This window comes from Solea solea, chromosome 6 (genome assembly GCF_958295425.1).
Source record: "Solea solea chromosome 6, fSolSol10.1, whole genome shotgun sequence".
Lineage (NCBI taxonomy): Eukaryota > Metazoa > Chordata > Actinopteri > Pleuronectiformes > Soleidae > Solea > Solea solea.
The window spans coordinates 501,788-518,759 of NC_081139.1; the positions used below are offsets into that span (position 1 = coordinate 501,788).

General features: G+C 35.9%; 1 protein-coding gene across 4 annotated transcripts in view; it reads right to left on the reverse strand.

Moving 5' to 3' along the window:
• The window catches only part of LOC131460384 (ataxin-7), a 55,474-nt gene that overhangs the window by 12,091 nt on the left and 26,411 nt on the right, over window positions 1-16,972 (reverse strand). For all 4 annotated transcript variants that reach the window (XM_058630820.1, XM_058630819.1, XM_058630821.1 and 1 more), the window contains exons 6-11: window positions 15,187-15,469; window positions 13,156-13,535; window positions 12,943-13,025; window positions 12,004-12,284; window positions 10,847-11,036; window positions 10,629-10,750 (exon numbers count right to left, since the gene is read on the reverse strand). In XM_058630820.1, coding sequence (XP_058486803.1) covers window positions 10,629-10,750; window positions 10,847-11,036; window positions 12,004-12,284; window positions 12,943-13,025; window positions 13,156-13,535; window positions 15,187-15,469 — 1,339 coding nt within the window. The remainder of the gene's footprint in view (window positions 1-10,628; window positions 10,751-10,846; window positions 11,037-12,003; window positions 12,285-12,942; window positions 13,026-13,155; window positions 13,536-15,186; window positions 15,470-16,972) is intronic.

Here is a 16,972-nt window from a genome sequence, read left to right on the forward strand (position 1 = left end):
ATGCCGTCCAAAATTTGACAAAACGTCATACTTTAGTATGTCGTTTAAAATTTGACAAAAACGTCATAGTTTAGTATGTTGTCCAAAATTTGACAAAGATGTCATAGTTTAGTATGTCGTCCAAAAAGTCACCAAAACGTCATAGTTTAGTATGTCGTTCTAAATTTGACAAAAACGTCATAGTTTAGTATGTCGTCCAAAATTTGACAAAAACGTCATAGTTTAGTATGTCATCCAAAAAGTCATCAAAACGTCATGGTTTAGTATGTTTTCCAAAATTTGACAAAAACGTCATAGTTTAGTATGTCGTCCAAAATTTGACAAAAACGTCATAGTTTAGTATGTCGTCCAAAATTTGACAAAAACGTCATAGTTTAGTATGTCGTCCAAAAAGTCACCAAAACTTCATTGTTTAATATGTCGTCCAAAATTTGACAAAAATGTCATAGTATGTCGTCCAAAATTTGACAAAAACGTCATAGTTTAGTATGTCGTCCAAAAAGTCACCAAAACGTCATAGTTTAGTATGTCGTCCAAAATTTGACAAAAACGTCATAGTTTAGTATGTCGTCCAAAAAGTCACCAAAACGTCATAGTTTAGTATGTCGTCCAAAAACGTCATAGTTTAGTATGTCGTCCAAAATTTGACAAAAACGTCATAGTTTAGTATGTTGTCCAAAATTTGATAAAAAATTCATAGTTTAGTATGTCGTTCTAAATTTGACAAAAACGTCATAGTTTAGTATGTCGTCCAAAATTTGACAAAAACATCATAGTTTAGTATGTTTTCCAAAATTTGACAAAAACGTCATAGTTTAGTATGTCGTCCAAAATTTGACCCAAATGTCATAGTTTAGTATGTTGTCCAAAATTTGACAAAAACATCATAGTTTAGTATGTCGTCCAAAATTTGACCCAAATGTCATAGTTTAGTATGCCGTCCAAAATTTGACAAAAACGTCATAGTTTAGTATGTCGTCCAAAATTTGACAAAAACGTCATAGTTTAGTATGTTGTCCAAAATTTGATAAAAAATTCATAGTTTAGTATGTCGTTCTAAATTTGACAAAAACGTCATAGTTTAGTATGTCGTCCAAAATTTGACAAAAACATCATAGTTTAGTATGTTTTCCAAAATTTGACAAAAACGTCATAGTTTAGTATGTCGTCCAAAATTTGACCCAAATGTCATAGTTTAGTATGTTGTCCAAAATTTGACAAAAACATCATAGTTTAGTATGTCGTCCAAAATTTGACCCAAATGTCATAGTTTAGTATGCCGTCCAAAATTTGACAAAAACGTCATAGTTTAGTATGTCGTCCAAAATTTGACAAAGATGTCATAGTTTAGTATGTCGTCCAAAATTTGACAAAAACGTCATAGTTTAGTATGTCGTCCAAAATTTGACAAAAACGTCATAGTTTAGTATGTTGTCCAAAATTTGACAAAAACGTCATAGTTTAGTATGTCGTCCAAAATTTGACAAAAACGTCATAGTTTAGTATGTTGTCCAAAATTTGACAAAAACGTCATAGTTTAGTATGTCGTCCAAAATTTGACAAAAACGTCATAGTTTAGTATGTCGTCCAAAAAGTCACCAAAACGTCATAGTTTAATATGTCGTCCAAAAAGTCACCAAAACGTCATAGTTTAATATGTCGTCCAAAATTTGACAAAAACGTCATAGTTTAGTATGTCGTCCAAAAAGTCACCAAAACGTCATAGTTTAGTATGTCTTCCAAAATTTGACAAAAACGTCATAGTTTAATATGTCGTCCAAAATTTGACAAAAACGTCATAGTTTAGTATGTCGTCCAAAATTTGACAAAAACGTCATAGTTTAGTATGTCGTCCAAAATTTGACAAAAACGTCATAGTTTAGTATGTCGTCCAAAAAGTCACCAAAACGTCATAGTTTAGTATGTCTTCCAAAATTTGACAAAAACGTCATAGTTTAGTATGTCTTCCAAAATTTGACAAAAACGTCATAGTTTAGTATGTCGTCCAAAATTTGACAAAAACGTCATAGTTTAGTATGTCGTCCAAAATTTGACAAAAACGTCATAGTTTAGTATGTCGTTCTAAATTTGACAAAAACGTCATAGTTTAGTATGTCGTCCAAAATTTGACAAAAACGTCATAGTTTAGTATGTCGTCCAAAATTTGACAAAAACGTCATAGTTTAGTATGTCGTTTAAAATTTGACAAAAACGTCATAGTTTAGTATGTCGTTTAAAATTTGACAAAAACGTCATAGTTTAGTATGTCGTCCAAAATTTGACAAAAACGTCATAGTTTAGTATGTCGTCCAAAATTTGACAAAAACGTCATAGTTTAGTATGTCGTTTAAAATCTGACAAAAACGTCATAGTTTAGTATGTCGTCCAAAATTTGACAAAAACGTCATAGTTTAGTATGTCGTTCTAAATTTGACAAAAACGTCATAGTTTAGTATGTCGTCCAAAATTTGACAAAAACGTCATAGTTTAGTATGTTGTCCAAAATTTGACAAAAACGTCATAGTTTAGTATGTCGTCCAAAATTTGACAAAAACGTCATAGTTTAGTATGTCGTCCAAAATTTGACAAAAATGTCATAGTTTAGTATGTCGTTCTAAATTTGACAAAAACGTCATAGTTTAGTATGTCGTCCAAAATTTGACAAAAACGTCATAGTTTAGTATGTCGTCCAAAATTTGACAAAAACGTCATAGTTTAGTATGTCGTTTAAAATTTGACAAAAACGTCATAGTTTAGTATGTCGTCCAAAATTTGACAAAAACGTCATAGTTTAGTATGTCGTCCAAAATTTGACAAAAACGTCATAGTTTAGTATGTCGTTTAAAATTTGACAAAAACGTCATAGTTTAGTATGTCGTCCAAAATTTGACAAAAACGTCATAGTTTAGTATGTCGTTCTAAATTTGACAAAAACGTCATAGTTTAGTATGTCGTCCAAAATTTGACAAAAACGTCATAGTTTAGTATGTCGTCCAAAATTTGACAAAAACGTCATAGTTTAGTATGTCGTCCAAAATTTGACAAAAACGTCATAGTTTAGTATGTCGTCCAAAATTTGACAAAAACATCATATTAAGTATGTCGTCCAAAATTTGACCCAAATGTCATAGTTTAGTATGTCGTCCAAAATTTGACAAAAACATCATACTTTAGTATGTCGTTCCAAAAAGTCATCAAAACGTCATAGTTTAGTATGTTTTCCAAAATTTGACAAAAACGTCATAGTTTAGTATGTTGTCCAAAATTTGACAAAAACATCATAGTTTAGTATGTCGTCCAAAATTTGACCCAAATGTCATAGTTTAGTATGCCGTCCAAAATTTGACAAAAACATCATAGTTAAGTATGTCGTCCAAAATTTGACCCAAATGTCATAGTTTAGTATGTCGTCCAAAATTTGACAAAACGTCATACTTTAGTATGTCGTTTAAAATTTGACAAAAACGTCATAGTTTAGTATGTCGTCAAAAATTTGACAAAAACGTCATAGTTTAGTATGTCGTCCAAAATTTGACAAAAACGTCATAGTTTAGTATGTCGTCCAAAATTTGACAAAAACGTCATAGTTTAGTATGTCGTCCAAAATTTGACAAAAACGTCATAGTTTAGTATGTCGTCCAAAATTTGACAAAAACGTCATAGTTTAGTATGTCGTCCAAAATTTGACAAAAACGTCATAGTTTAGTATGTCGTCCAAAATTTGACAAAAACGTCGTAGTTTAGTATGTCGTCCAAAATTTGACAAAAACGTCATAGTTTAGTATGTCGTCCAAAATTTGACAAAAACGTCATAGTTTAGTATGTCGTCCAAAATTTGACAAAAATGTCATAGTTTAGTATGTCGTTCTAAATTTGACAAAAACGTCATAGTTTAGTATGTCGTCCAAAATTTGACAAAAACGTCATAGTTTAGTATGTCATCCAAAAAGTCATCAAAACGTCATAGTTTAGTATGTTTTCCAAAATTTGACAAAAACGTCATAGTTTAGTATGTCGTCCAAAATTTGACCCAAATGTCATAGTTTAGTATGTCGTCCAAAATTTGACAAAAACATCATAGTTTAGTATGTCGTCCAAAATTTGACCCAAATGTCATAGTTTAGTATGCCGTCCAAAATTTGACAAAAACATCATATTAATAAGTATGTCGTCCAAAATTTGACCCAAATGTCATAGTTTAGTATGTCGTCCAAAATTTGACAAAAACATCATACTTTAGTATGTCGTTCTAAATTTGCCAAAAACGTCATAGTTTAGTATGTCGTCCAAAATTTGACCCAAATGTCATAGTTTAGTATGTCGTCCAAAATTTGACAAAAACATCATAGTTTAGTATGTCGTCCAAAATTTGACAAAAACGTCATAGTATAGTATGTCGTCCAAAATTTGACAAAAACGTCATAGTTTAGTATGTTGTCCAAAATTTGACAAAAACGTCAGTTTAGTATGTCGTCCAAAAAGTCACCAAAACGTCAAAGTTTAGTATGTCGTCCAAAATTTGACAAAAGTCGTAGTTTAGTATGTCGTTCAAAATTTGACAAAAACGTCGTAGTTTAGTATGTCGTCCAAAATTTGACAAAAACGTCATAGTTTAGTATGTCGTCCAAAAGTCACCAAAACGTCAAAGTTTAGTATGTCGTCCAAAATTTGACAAAAACGTCATAGTTTAGTATGTCGTCCAAAATTTGACAAAAACGTCATACTTTAGTATGTTGTCCAAAATTTGATAAAAATTTCATAGTTTAGTATGTCGTTCTAAATTTGACAAAAACCTCATAGTTTAGTATGTCGTCCAAAATTTGACAAAAACGTCGTAGTTTAGTATGTCGTCCAAAATTTGACAAAAACGTCATAGTTTAGTATGTCGTCCAAAAGTCACCAAAACGTCAAAGTTTAGTATGTCGTCCAAAATTTGACAAAAACGTCATAGTTTAGTATGTCGTTCAAAATTTGACAAAAACGTCGTAGTTTAGTATGTCGTCCAAAATTTGACAAAAACGTCATAGTTTAGTATGTCGTCCAAAAGTCACCAAAACGTCAAAGTTTAGTATGTCGTCCAAAATTTGACAAAAACGTCATAGTTTAGTATGTCGTCCAAAATTTGACAAAAACGTCATAGTTTAGTATGTCGTCCAAAATTTGACAAAACGTCATACTTCAGTATGTCGTTTAAAATTTGACAAAAACGTCATAGTTTAGTATGTCGTCCAAAATTTGACAAAAATGTCATAGTTTAGTATGTCGTCCAAAATTTGACAAAACGTAATACTTTAGTATGTCGTTCTAAATTTGACAAAAACGTCATAGTTTAGTATGTCGTCCAAAATTTGACCAAAACGTCATAGTTTAGTATGTCGTCCAAAATTTGACAAAACGTAATACTTTAGTATGTCTTTCTAAATTTGACAAAAACGTCATAGTTTAGTATGTCGTCCAAAATTTGACAAAAACGTCATAGTTTAGTATGTCGTCCAAAATTTGACAAAAATGTCATAGTTTAGTATGTCGTTCTAAATTTGACAAAAACGTCATAGTTTAGTATGTCGTCCAAAATTTGACAAAAACGTCATAGTTTAGTATGTCATCCAAAAAGTCATCAAAACGTCATAGTTTAGTATGTTTTCCAAAATTTGACAAAAACGTCATAGTTTAGTATGTCGTCCAAAATTTGACCCAAATGTCATAGTTTAGTATGTCGTCCAAAATTTGACAAAAACATCATAGTTTAGTATGTCGTCCAAAATTTGACCCAAATGTCATAGTTTAGTATGCCGTCCAAAATTTGACAAAAACATCATATTAATAAGTATGTCGTCCAAAATTTGACCCAAATGTCATAGTTTAGTATGTCGTCCAAAATTTGACAAAAACATCATACTTTAGTATGTCGTTCTAAATTTGCCAAAAACGTCATAGTTTAGTATGTCGTCCAAAATTTGACCCAAATGTCATAGTTTAGTATGTCGTCCAAAATTTGACAAAAACATCATAGTTTAGTATGTCGTCCAAAATTTGACCCAAATGTCATAGTTTAGTATGCCGTCCAAAATTTGACAAAACGTCATACTTTAGTATGTCGTTTAAAATTTGACAAAAACGTCATAGTTTAGTATGTTGTCCAAAATTTGACAAAGATGTCATAGTTTAGTATGTCGTCCAAAAAGTCACCAAAACGTCATAGTTTAGTATGTCGTCCAAAATTTGACAAAAACGTCATAGTTTAGTATGTCGTCCAAAATTTGACAAAAATGTCATAGTTTAGTATGTCGTTCTAAATTTGACAAAAACGTCATAGTTTAGTATGTCGTCCAAAATTTGACAAAAACGTCATAGTTTAGTATGTCATCCAAAAAGTCATCAAAACGTCATAGTTTAGTATGTTTTCCAAAATTTGACAAAAACGTCATAGTTTAGTATGTCGTCCAAAATTTGACCCAAATGTCATAGTTTAGTATGTCGTCCAAAATTTGACAAAAACATCATAGTTTAGTATGTCGTCCAAAATTTGACCCAAATGTCATAGTTTAGTATGCCGTCCAAAATTTGACAAAAACATCATATTAATAAGTATGTCGTCCAAAATTTGACCCAAATGTCATAGTTTAGTATGTCGTCCAAAATTTGACAAAAACATCATACTTTAGTATGTCGTTCTAAATTTGCCAAAAACGTCATAGTTTAGTATGTCGTCCAAAATTTGACCCAAATGTCATAGTTTAGTATGTCGTCCAAAATTTGACAAAAACATCATAGTTTAGTATGTCGTCCAAAATTTGACCCAAATGTCATAGTTTAGTATGCCGTCCAAAATTTGACAAAACGTCATACTTTAGTATGTCGTTTAAAATTTGACAAAAACGTCATAGTTTAGTATGTTGTCCAAAATTTGACAAAGATGTCATAGTTTAGTATGTCGTCCAAAAAGTCACCAAAACGTCATAGTTTAGTATGTCGTTCTAAATTTAACAAAAACGTCATAGTTTAGTATGTCGTCCAAAATTTGACAAAAACGTCATAGTTTAGTATGTCGTCCAAAATTTGACAAAAACGTCATAGTTTAGTATGTCGTCCAAAATTTGACAAAAACGTCATAGTTTAGTATGTCGTCCAAAATTTGACAAAAACGTCATAGTTTAGTATGTCGTCCAAAAAGTCACCAAAACGTCATAGTTTAGTATGTCGTCCAAAATTTGACAAAAACGTCATAGTTTAGTATGTCGTCCAAAATTTGACAAAAACGTCATAGTTTAGTATGTCGTCCAAAATTTGACAAAAACGTCATAGTTTAGTATGTCGTCCAAAATTTGACAAAAACGTCATACTTTAGTATGTTGTCCAAAATTTGATAAAAATTTCATAGTTTAGTATGTCGTTCTAAATTTGACAAAAACGTCATAGTTTAGTATGTCGTCCAAAATTTGACAAAAACGTCGTAGTTTAGTATGTCGTCCAAAATTTGACAAAAACGTCATAGTTTAGTATGTCGTCCAAAAGTCACCAAAACGTCAAAGTTTAGTATGTCGTCCAAAATTTGACAAAAACGTCATAGTTTAGTATGTCGTCCAAAATTTGACAAAAACATCATAGTATAGTATGTCGTCCAAAATTTGACAAAAACGTCATAGTTTAGTATGTCGTCCAAAATTTGACAAAAACGTCAGTTTAGTATGTCGTCCAAAAAGTCACCAAAACGTCAAAGTTTAGTATGTCGTCCAAAATTTGACAAAAACGTCGTAGTTTAGTATGTCGTTCAAAATTTGACAAAAACGTCGTAGTTTAGTATGTCGTCCAAAATTTGACAAAAACGTCATAGTTTAGTATGTCGTCCAAAATTTGACAAAAACGTCATAGTTTAGTATGTCGTCCAAAATTTGACAAAACGTCATACTTCAGTATGTCGTTTAAAATTTGACAAAAACGTCATAGTTTAGTATGTCGTCCAAAATTTGACAAAAATGTCATAGTTTAGTATGTCGTCCAAAATTTGACAAAACGTAATACTTTAGTATGTCGTTCTAAATTTGACAAAAACGTCATAGTTTAGTATGTCGTCCAAAATTTGACAAAAACGTCATAGTTTAGTATGTCGTCCAAAATTTGACAAAAACGTCATAGTTTAGTATGTCGTCCAAAATTTGACAAAAACGTCATAGTTTAGTATGTCGTTTAAAATTTGACAAAAACGTCATAGTTTAGTATGTCGTCCAAAATTTGACAAAACGTCATACTTCAGTATGTCGTTTAAAATTTGACAAAAACGTCATAGTTTAGTATGTCGTCCAAAATTTGACAAAAATGTCATAGTTTAGTATGTCGTCCAAAATTTGACAAAAACGTCATAGTTTAGTATGTCGTCCAAAATTTGACAAAAACGTCATAGTTTAGTATGTCGTCCAAAATTTGACAAAAACGTCATACTTTAGTATGTTGTCCAAAATTTGATAAAAATTTCATAGTTTAGTATGTCGTTCTAAATTTGACAAAAACGTCATAGTTTAGTATGTCGTCCAAAATTTGACAAAAACGTCGTAGTTTAGTATGTCGTCCAAAATTTGACAAAAACGTCATAGTTTAGTATGTCGTCCAAAAGTCACCAAAACGTCAAAGTTTAGTATGTCGTCCAAAATTTGACAAAAACGTCATAGTTTAGTATGTCGTCCAAAATTTGACAAAAACATCATAGTATAGTATGTCGTCCAAAATTTGACAAAAACGTCATAGTTTAGTATGTCGTCCAAAATTTGACAAAAACGTCAGTTTAGTATGTCGTCCAAAAAGTCACCAAAACGTCAAAGTTTAGTATGTCGTCCAAAATTTGACAAAAACGTCGTAGTTTAGTATGTCGTTCAAAATTTGACAAAAACGTCGTAGTTTAGTATGTCGTCCAAAATTTGACAAAAACGTCATAGTTTAGTATGTCGTCCAAAAGTCACCAAAACGTCAAAGTTTAGTATGTCGTCCAAAATTTGACAAAAACGTCATAGTTTAGTATGTCGTCCAAAATTTGACAAAAACGTCATAGTTTAGTATGTCGTCCAAAATTTGACAAAACGTCATACTTCAGTATGTCGTTTAAAATTTGACAAAAACGTCATAGTTTATTATGTCGTCCAAAATTTGACAAAAATGTCATAGTTTAGTATGTCGTCCAAAATTTGACAAAACGTAATACTTTAGTATGTCGTTCTAAATTTGACAAAAACGTCATAGTTTAGTATGTCGTCCAAAATTTGACAAAAACGTCATAGTTTAGTATGTCGTCCAAAATTTGACAAAAACGTCATAGTTTAGTATGTCGTCCAAAATTTGACAAAAACGTCATAGTTTAGTATGTCGTTTAAAATTTGACAAAAACGTCATAGTTTAGTATGTCGTCCAAAATTTGACCAAAACGTCATAGTTTAGTATGTCGTCCAAAATTTGACAAAAACGTCATAGTTTAGTATGTCGTCCAAAATTTGACAAAAACATCATAGTATAGTATGTCGTCCAAAATTTGACAAAAACGTCATAGTTTAGTATGTCGTCCAAAATTTGACAAAAACGTCAGTTTAGTATGTCGTCCAAAAAGTCACCAAAACGTCAAAGTTTAGTATGTCGTCCAAAATTTGACAAAAACGTCGTAGTTTAGTATGTCGTTCAAAATTTGACAAAAACGTCGTAGTTTAGTATGTCGTCCAAAATTTGACAAAAACGTCATAGTTTAGTATGTCGTCCAAAAGTCACCAAAACGTCAAAGTTTAGTATGTCGTCCAAAATTTGACAAAAACGTCATAGTTTAGTATGTCGTCCAAAATTTGACAAAAACGTCATAGTTTAGTATGTCGTCCAAAATTTGACAAAACGTCATACTTCAGTATGTCGTTTAAAATTTGACAAAAACGTCATAGTTTAGTATGTCGTCCAAAATTTGACAAAAATGTCATAGTTTAGTATGTCGTCCAAAATTTGACAAAACGTAATACTTTAGTATGTCGTTCTAAATTTGACAAAAACGTCATAGTTTAGTATGTCGTCCAAAATTTGACAAAAACGTCATAGTTTAGTATGTCGTCCAAAATTTGACAAAAACGTCATAGTTTAGTATGCCGTCCAAAATTTGACAAAAACGTCATAGTTTAGTATGTCGTTTAAAATTTGACAAAAACGTCATAGTTTAGTATGTCGTCCAAAATTTGACAAAAACGTCATAGTTTAGTATGTCGTCCAAAATTTGACAAAAACGTCATAGTTTAGTATGTCGTTTAAAATTTGACAAAAACGTCATAGTTTAGTATGTCGTCCAAAATTTGACAAAAACGTCATAGTTTAGTATGTCGTCCAAAATTTGACAAAAACGTCATAGTTTAGTATGTCTAAACTTCACTTATTTCTTGCACAAAACTCAAGCACTTTCCCATGTCTATTTTTGGGGGCGACTTTCAAACACTTTCAAGGGCCTTGAAAAAAAAGATCTAAATTAAAAACTTTCAAGTACCCATGGAAGCCCTGCACAGTGTTACGAAAACTTCCACAGATACTTGATAATTCAAAATAAGATCAATATCATCCTGCTTTTGTTTTGAAAATACATATATTCACACATCTACTGCCTGTGAAAGACTTACTTCCACATCTGGGAGTTGACGTGCTTGTCCATCATTGTGGTCAGAGCACATCGCACTTTGTCCCATCGCCGATCGAACGAGTAAAAGCCTCTCGCGAGCAGTCGACTTCCAAACGTACAGAACTGAGGACAGATCACAACAACGTTAAGCCTCCGTGAAGAGACAGACACGTGCGGCTCAGCAGGAATAAAAAAAGAAAAACAACTAAAAACACTCACAGCTGCCGGTCGAGGGTGATAACCTGAATAGTGACAGTCCAGTTTGTCAGCGTTGTCCTCTCGCTCCTCGTTCTCGCCCTCGTCGCTGGAGGGTCGTGAAAACCCGTCGGGGTTCGTTTGGGGATGGTGCGGCGACTCGTGGACGACTGCAGGGTCAGCGGGGGGGCCGCTGCCGTGACTGCTGTTCAGTCTGCGAGACAGAGAAGTGGGTTCAATATAGAAATGTAAAAAACAACTGTTAAAGAAGTCTTTTCATTTACGAGTGTCCACACTGCTGTGTGTGTGTCTGTCACGTTTTTGATTGTGTGGTCGCATTTTTGTGTGTCACATTTCTGTTTGTGTCACGTTTGTATGACACATTTCTGTTTGTGTGTGTCACATGTTTGTGTCACGTTTGTGTGTCCTGTTTGAGTGTGGCTCTGTCACATTTCTGTTTGTGTCACATTTGTATGACACATTTCTGTTTGTTTGTCACATTTCGGTTTGTGTTGTGTTTGTGTGTGTGTCACATGTTTGTGTCACGTTTGTGTGTCCTGTTTTAATGTATCACTGTCACATTTCGGTTTGTGTGTCCTGTTTGAGTGTGTCTCTGTCACATTTCTGTTTGTTTGTCACATTTCTGTTTGTGTGTCACACTTCGGTTTGTGTTGTGTTTGTGTGTGTCACATGTTTGTGTCACGTTTGTGTGTCCTGTTTTAATGTATCACTGTCACATTTCTGTTAGTGTGTCACATTTCTGTTTGTGTCACGTTTGTATGACACATTTCTGTTTGTGTGTCACATTTCTGTTTGTGTTGTTTGTGTGTGTCACATGTTTGTGTCACGTTTGTGTGTGTCTCTGTCACATTTCTGTTTGTGTCACGTTTGTGTGTCACACTTCGGTTTGTGTTGTGTTTGTGTGTGTCACATATTTGTGTTACATTTGTGTGTCCTGTTTGAGTGTGTCTCTGTCACATTTCTGTTTGTTTGTCACGTTTGTATCACTTTTGTGTCATGTTTCTCTGTTTGTGTCAAATTTATGTCAAGTTTGTCTCATGTTTGAGTATGTGTGTGTGTGTGTGTGTGTGTGTGTGTGTGAACAGCAACTTTCATACCAGGTCTGAACCGATTCTAAAAGTGTCATATTGTCGTATATGTCAAACATACAAAGTACTTACCGTGGAAGACCAAGGCTGTGAAACTTGGGTTTGCCGAGCGGCAAAGGCTTAGTGGCGTCTGGGGCGGGGCCGTTGCCATGAGCCACCTGGTTGGGGTCATGGGCAGTGGCAGGGTGGGAGGCGGGGTGTGGGTCCCTGAGAGGGAGGGTTTGCTGGGAATGGGGTGGGTGGAGCTCTCTCTCCCTGTCCCGCTCCCTTGTTCTGTTCTTGTGCTCCGCCAGCAACGTGTCAAAGCGTTTCCGCCGCCCTGGCACCGCCCTCCGCTGGCTTAAGGAATGTGTCTGTGGTGACATCGGAGAGGTTATAGGTATAATAACCTCCATTCTTATTAAAAAACTAAAATAACATCTTTGTGAGCAAAACATAGGTCACAAAACATATTAAAACCCCACCACCATTACACTGTGGGACGTGAGACGTCCATTACATGTTACATAAATTATATATTATATGCTGAGACTCAGCCAGAGCTTTAAACTTACATTAAATATCAACACAGAGACTGTATTTTGTATTGAAAAAATTGTAATGTAAAATGAGAAGGAATATATGTTGTCTATTTCCTGTCATATCAGTAGATAAAATTTAAAGTGCAACTTAAAGGCTTTGGACTATGAGAGACCACCATACGAGATGATCACAATCTCTAAGTCATGATACGATATTAATCACGATATTTAAGTCACTATACAACATTATCACGATATTTAATTCACAATACAATATTTATTACGATATTTAAGTCACAATACAATATTATTATGATATTTAAGTCATGATATGATATTATTCACAATATCTACGTCACAATACGATATTAATCACAATATTTAAATAACAATGAGTCAAAAAATTTGAGTGGATGAGCAGAATTGGAATCAGACCTGGAATCATCTGAATTATGTGCATCTACTGTACAACAACAAACAGCCTGGTTACCTTGCATGTTAGAGATCTTGTGCATGGTTTCCGAGCCGTTATATCCATGACGCCACAGTGGAGATCTGCGTTGAACTCACGCTCTGAAGACACAACACGAGCAGAGAAGTGTTACTCAACATGTTTATGTTCTGGAAGACGTGTCGTCGTGTTTTAGCCACAGAAATTTCTTAATGAAATGTGTAAATCAGATCAGTTTGAAATCCAGCTCACCTGTCACTCTCTTGCTGAGGTGGCGTCTGCTACTGGCACTGCTGCTGCTGTCCTGCTTCTTGTCCAGCAGGTGGCCCTTGCCATTGGGAATCTGACCCGGAACCAGTAATTGAGGCTTTGGTATGGAGGGACAGTTAAGGCCTGGTTTAAGGGCTGATGAAGAAGAGGAGGAGGAGGAGGAGGAGGTGGAGTTGGTGGTGGTGGTGATGGTGGTAGTGTTGGAGCTCACAGTGGTGCTAGAGGAGGATGTGGAGGAGGAGGATGAGGTGGTGGAGGTGGTGGTGGTGGTGGTGGTGGTGGGAGCAGGTAGGGCCTGCACCAGCTTAGCTGACGAGTCCACCCTCAGGTGCATCTTCTCCACCTTGACAGCCGGGGTGAGGCTGCAAGACAAGGTTCCAGAGATGAAGAGGGCAGCGAGGAGGAAGCTGAGAGTTAGAAACACTGAGCCGGTGACAAACGCATGGTAGGAGACAGATGTGCATGTATGAGTGGAGCTGGGAGGACAAAACACGGAGCTAATATGATCCATCACTTATCAAAAATATACATATATCTAAGAATTTAAAGGTTTAACATTGTTTGAAACAGATTATCAGTCCCATCGTCACAGTTTGGTCAACTCTCTGTTTTTAAATGTGCTATGGAAATCAAGTTGGATTGGATTGGATAGAATTGTGTTCTATTTCTATTCTCTTTGTCCACTGCAACACGTGGATGTCCCCGTGGGTGTCGAAATCAATATTTCTGTAAGGCTGGGCGATATGGCTCATCAGTAATATCTGGATATTTGTATATTTTTATATCCTGGTATATATATGAGACATATGTGGATATAAAGCTGCACACAGGTTGTTTCTCTGGATTCTTTTGAGATGTTTGTGAGAGCAGCAATTCACTGAAACACACTAAAATAAAATATAATCTATTGTTAAAATACACTTAATATTACCAGAAAATCCCTCATATATTTCTTTGGCTTTTTATTGTTCAATGAAGGATATTTCACGTGTGTTAGAAACAATGAAATGGTCAAATTCAGCTATAGTTCAGTTGTGGTTTTTTACACTGTCACTCACGCTCTGATTATTCCCTGATTTTAACTCCAACTGCGACTATTTGTAATATATTAAAAGACAGAAAACTAATGTTTTATCAGTGATCACATTTCTAAAAACCAATCTTTCTCCTCCAGTGACAACTTAACTTGTGGTGCCTAAGTTACCACAAGATGGCAGCAGTGGACAGCATTTAGTAGGTGGTCTTCATGTGTGTATAAGAGGTTTCCAGAAGCTGCTCACTCGTCTAAGCTCAATACGACAGTGGAAGTGATGAAATGAACCAGGGTCTTTAAATGCCTCTCATGTTAGATCAACTCACTGTGAAACCTCATGCACTTCTTTCCTGTTTGGTTCAGGATTTAGTTTAAAACTACTATTATACACTATTGGCGCTTTTCCATTACCCAGTTCCAGCACAACACGGCTCGGCTCTACTCGGTTTGGTATCAGTCACGTTGTTTTCCATGACTTCATAGGCTCCTCCTCAGTGTGGGCGGAGCCGTCAAAACGCGGCTGCGTGAAACTGCCGCGATGACGTGGTTTTACACGTCACACAAACACACAAACTAGTGACTTGTTGTTTTTCAGTGTAACTGAATCATTAGAATCAGTCGATTTAAGAATCGTTGAGTAACGTCCTCTGACACAGTCACTGAACGTTGGGTTGTGATTCGTCTCACGACATTGTCCGGCGTCCCAATACTTTTGTCCATATAGTGCATGTCCCAAAGTCTAGGCTTAAGACAAAAGGTGACAAAGCTTTTGCAGTTGCTGCCCTGGAGCTGTGAAGACGTGAGAAACACGGTTTTCTTTGGCTTTTTGAAGCTTTTTAACCCAAACATCCCTGGTGCTACAGTGACTATTGTAGTGTTGCTTGGTTTTAAATGTGCTACAAAAGGTGACAACGAATGCCATTTTTGTGAAACTTAAGCAACACACAGTACGATACCGAATGTAATCCAGTGAAACTCACTGTGTCTTGTCCGGCTGGAGCATTCTGTAGAGAGGGTAGGCGGGTCTCCGAATGCCTGGCAGCTTCTCTTTGGCTGGTTTGAGGAGTTTTGGATTGGAGGACGAGGATGACGTCGAAGAGTTGGATCCTGCAGTTGAAGGCCGGCCGAGGACGCCTCCCGCCGCCACTCCAGCTACAGAGACCGAGCCCAGCCCGGGCCCTAGCCCGGCACTGCTGCGGTTCCTGCCCAACACGGGAAAAGGCGAGGTGGAGGCCGGCTTGCTGGCTGAATTGTGTCTTCTCTCTACAACGTGAATCATGGAAACATAATTAGCTGCGATCAGAAGTGGACGTTTGCAAAGCTTTAAACGTGGGAAGATGTGACAGTGGAGAGGAGTTTATCTTTTTTTTTAAATATTATTTATTTATTGAGTTTTCGAGAGGAGTTTATCTTGACAACAAATAAACAGCATTTAGGTTTCATGCCGACTCGGCCCGAAATAGAAACAGCGAACAGGTCAAGAGCTTCATTCTCAGAAGAGTTGCTGTGCAAACTGATAAAAGGCAGAATGACAGAAGAAAAGCTCGGGATGATACTGACAAAAATAGAAGGGAGAGAAATCGCACATCACTAAGTGAAGGAATCAGTCATTGTTTTTATAAATGTATGAAGCTGTTAACACCACATTTGTGCCATTTCAAAGACATCATTCTCCAACTGTGTCCAACAAATCTTCTTCTTCCACGTAGAAGAAATAAACATTCAAATAGTGAAGCATACGTTATAGGATTCCTGGATCTTGCCGATATTCAACCCAATGATTTTGGAGTGGATCAGTTCATCTCTACATTCTAGAGCTGCGTTGTCACGATACAGTGACACCCATAATGTTTTTTGCTTAAGGCCGTTATAACGTCCCGTTTATCAATAACAGGTTACTGAAACCTGCACCGACACGTAGCAGCTGCCTCACAGAAATACAGGGGGGTCACAGAGGGGTCACACACACACACACACACACACACAAACATGGACAGACGGACAGACACTCCCGCAGAAAAGAGACAGACAAGTGTGTCACAGACGTGTGCACGGATGAGCTGAGCACAAAGAGAAGCTGAAGGTTAGCCTGACCCCTCCCGCTGTGGACGTGCTGGTGCACAAAGCCACAGAGAAAATATGTAAGAACATAACAGGACACGGGCGAGGTTTGACGGAACATGTCCACAGCTGGTTACCATGGTGAGCTGCGGGCCTAGTTATACTAACCTTTCACTGAACTGAGTCTCAGCAGGTGATCGGCAGGCAAACACGTTTGTTGCTGCAGGAACAGCAGAGTGGACACTGACACACGTGTACACACACACACACGTGTACACACACACACACGCACACACACACACAAACACCACTCCCAGCAGACTTCACATTGTTCAGCATTCATCCATCTCCTGTTTCATGGACAAAAAAAGGCTTTCAGAGGCCTATTGTCTCCACACACACACACACACACACACCCATTCACAACACACTAATCTTCCCTCTCAATGTGCAGCAGTGAAGTTTACGCTTCAAGTCAATGCACAGTGTCAAAAATATCTCTGTTACACAACACACACACACACACACACTGGTAAACTCACATCAGTGGGGACAAAAGTCCACAAACGCCTCCATGTTTGTTCAGAATATAACATATAAAAGATATGGATTATAAACCCCATAATCTGTGTGGTTTGCATTTCCACCACAGCCGGAGCATTTAACACGGCGGCCGATCGCTTCATCGTGTTCGTTTCTTTTTAA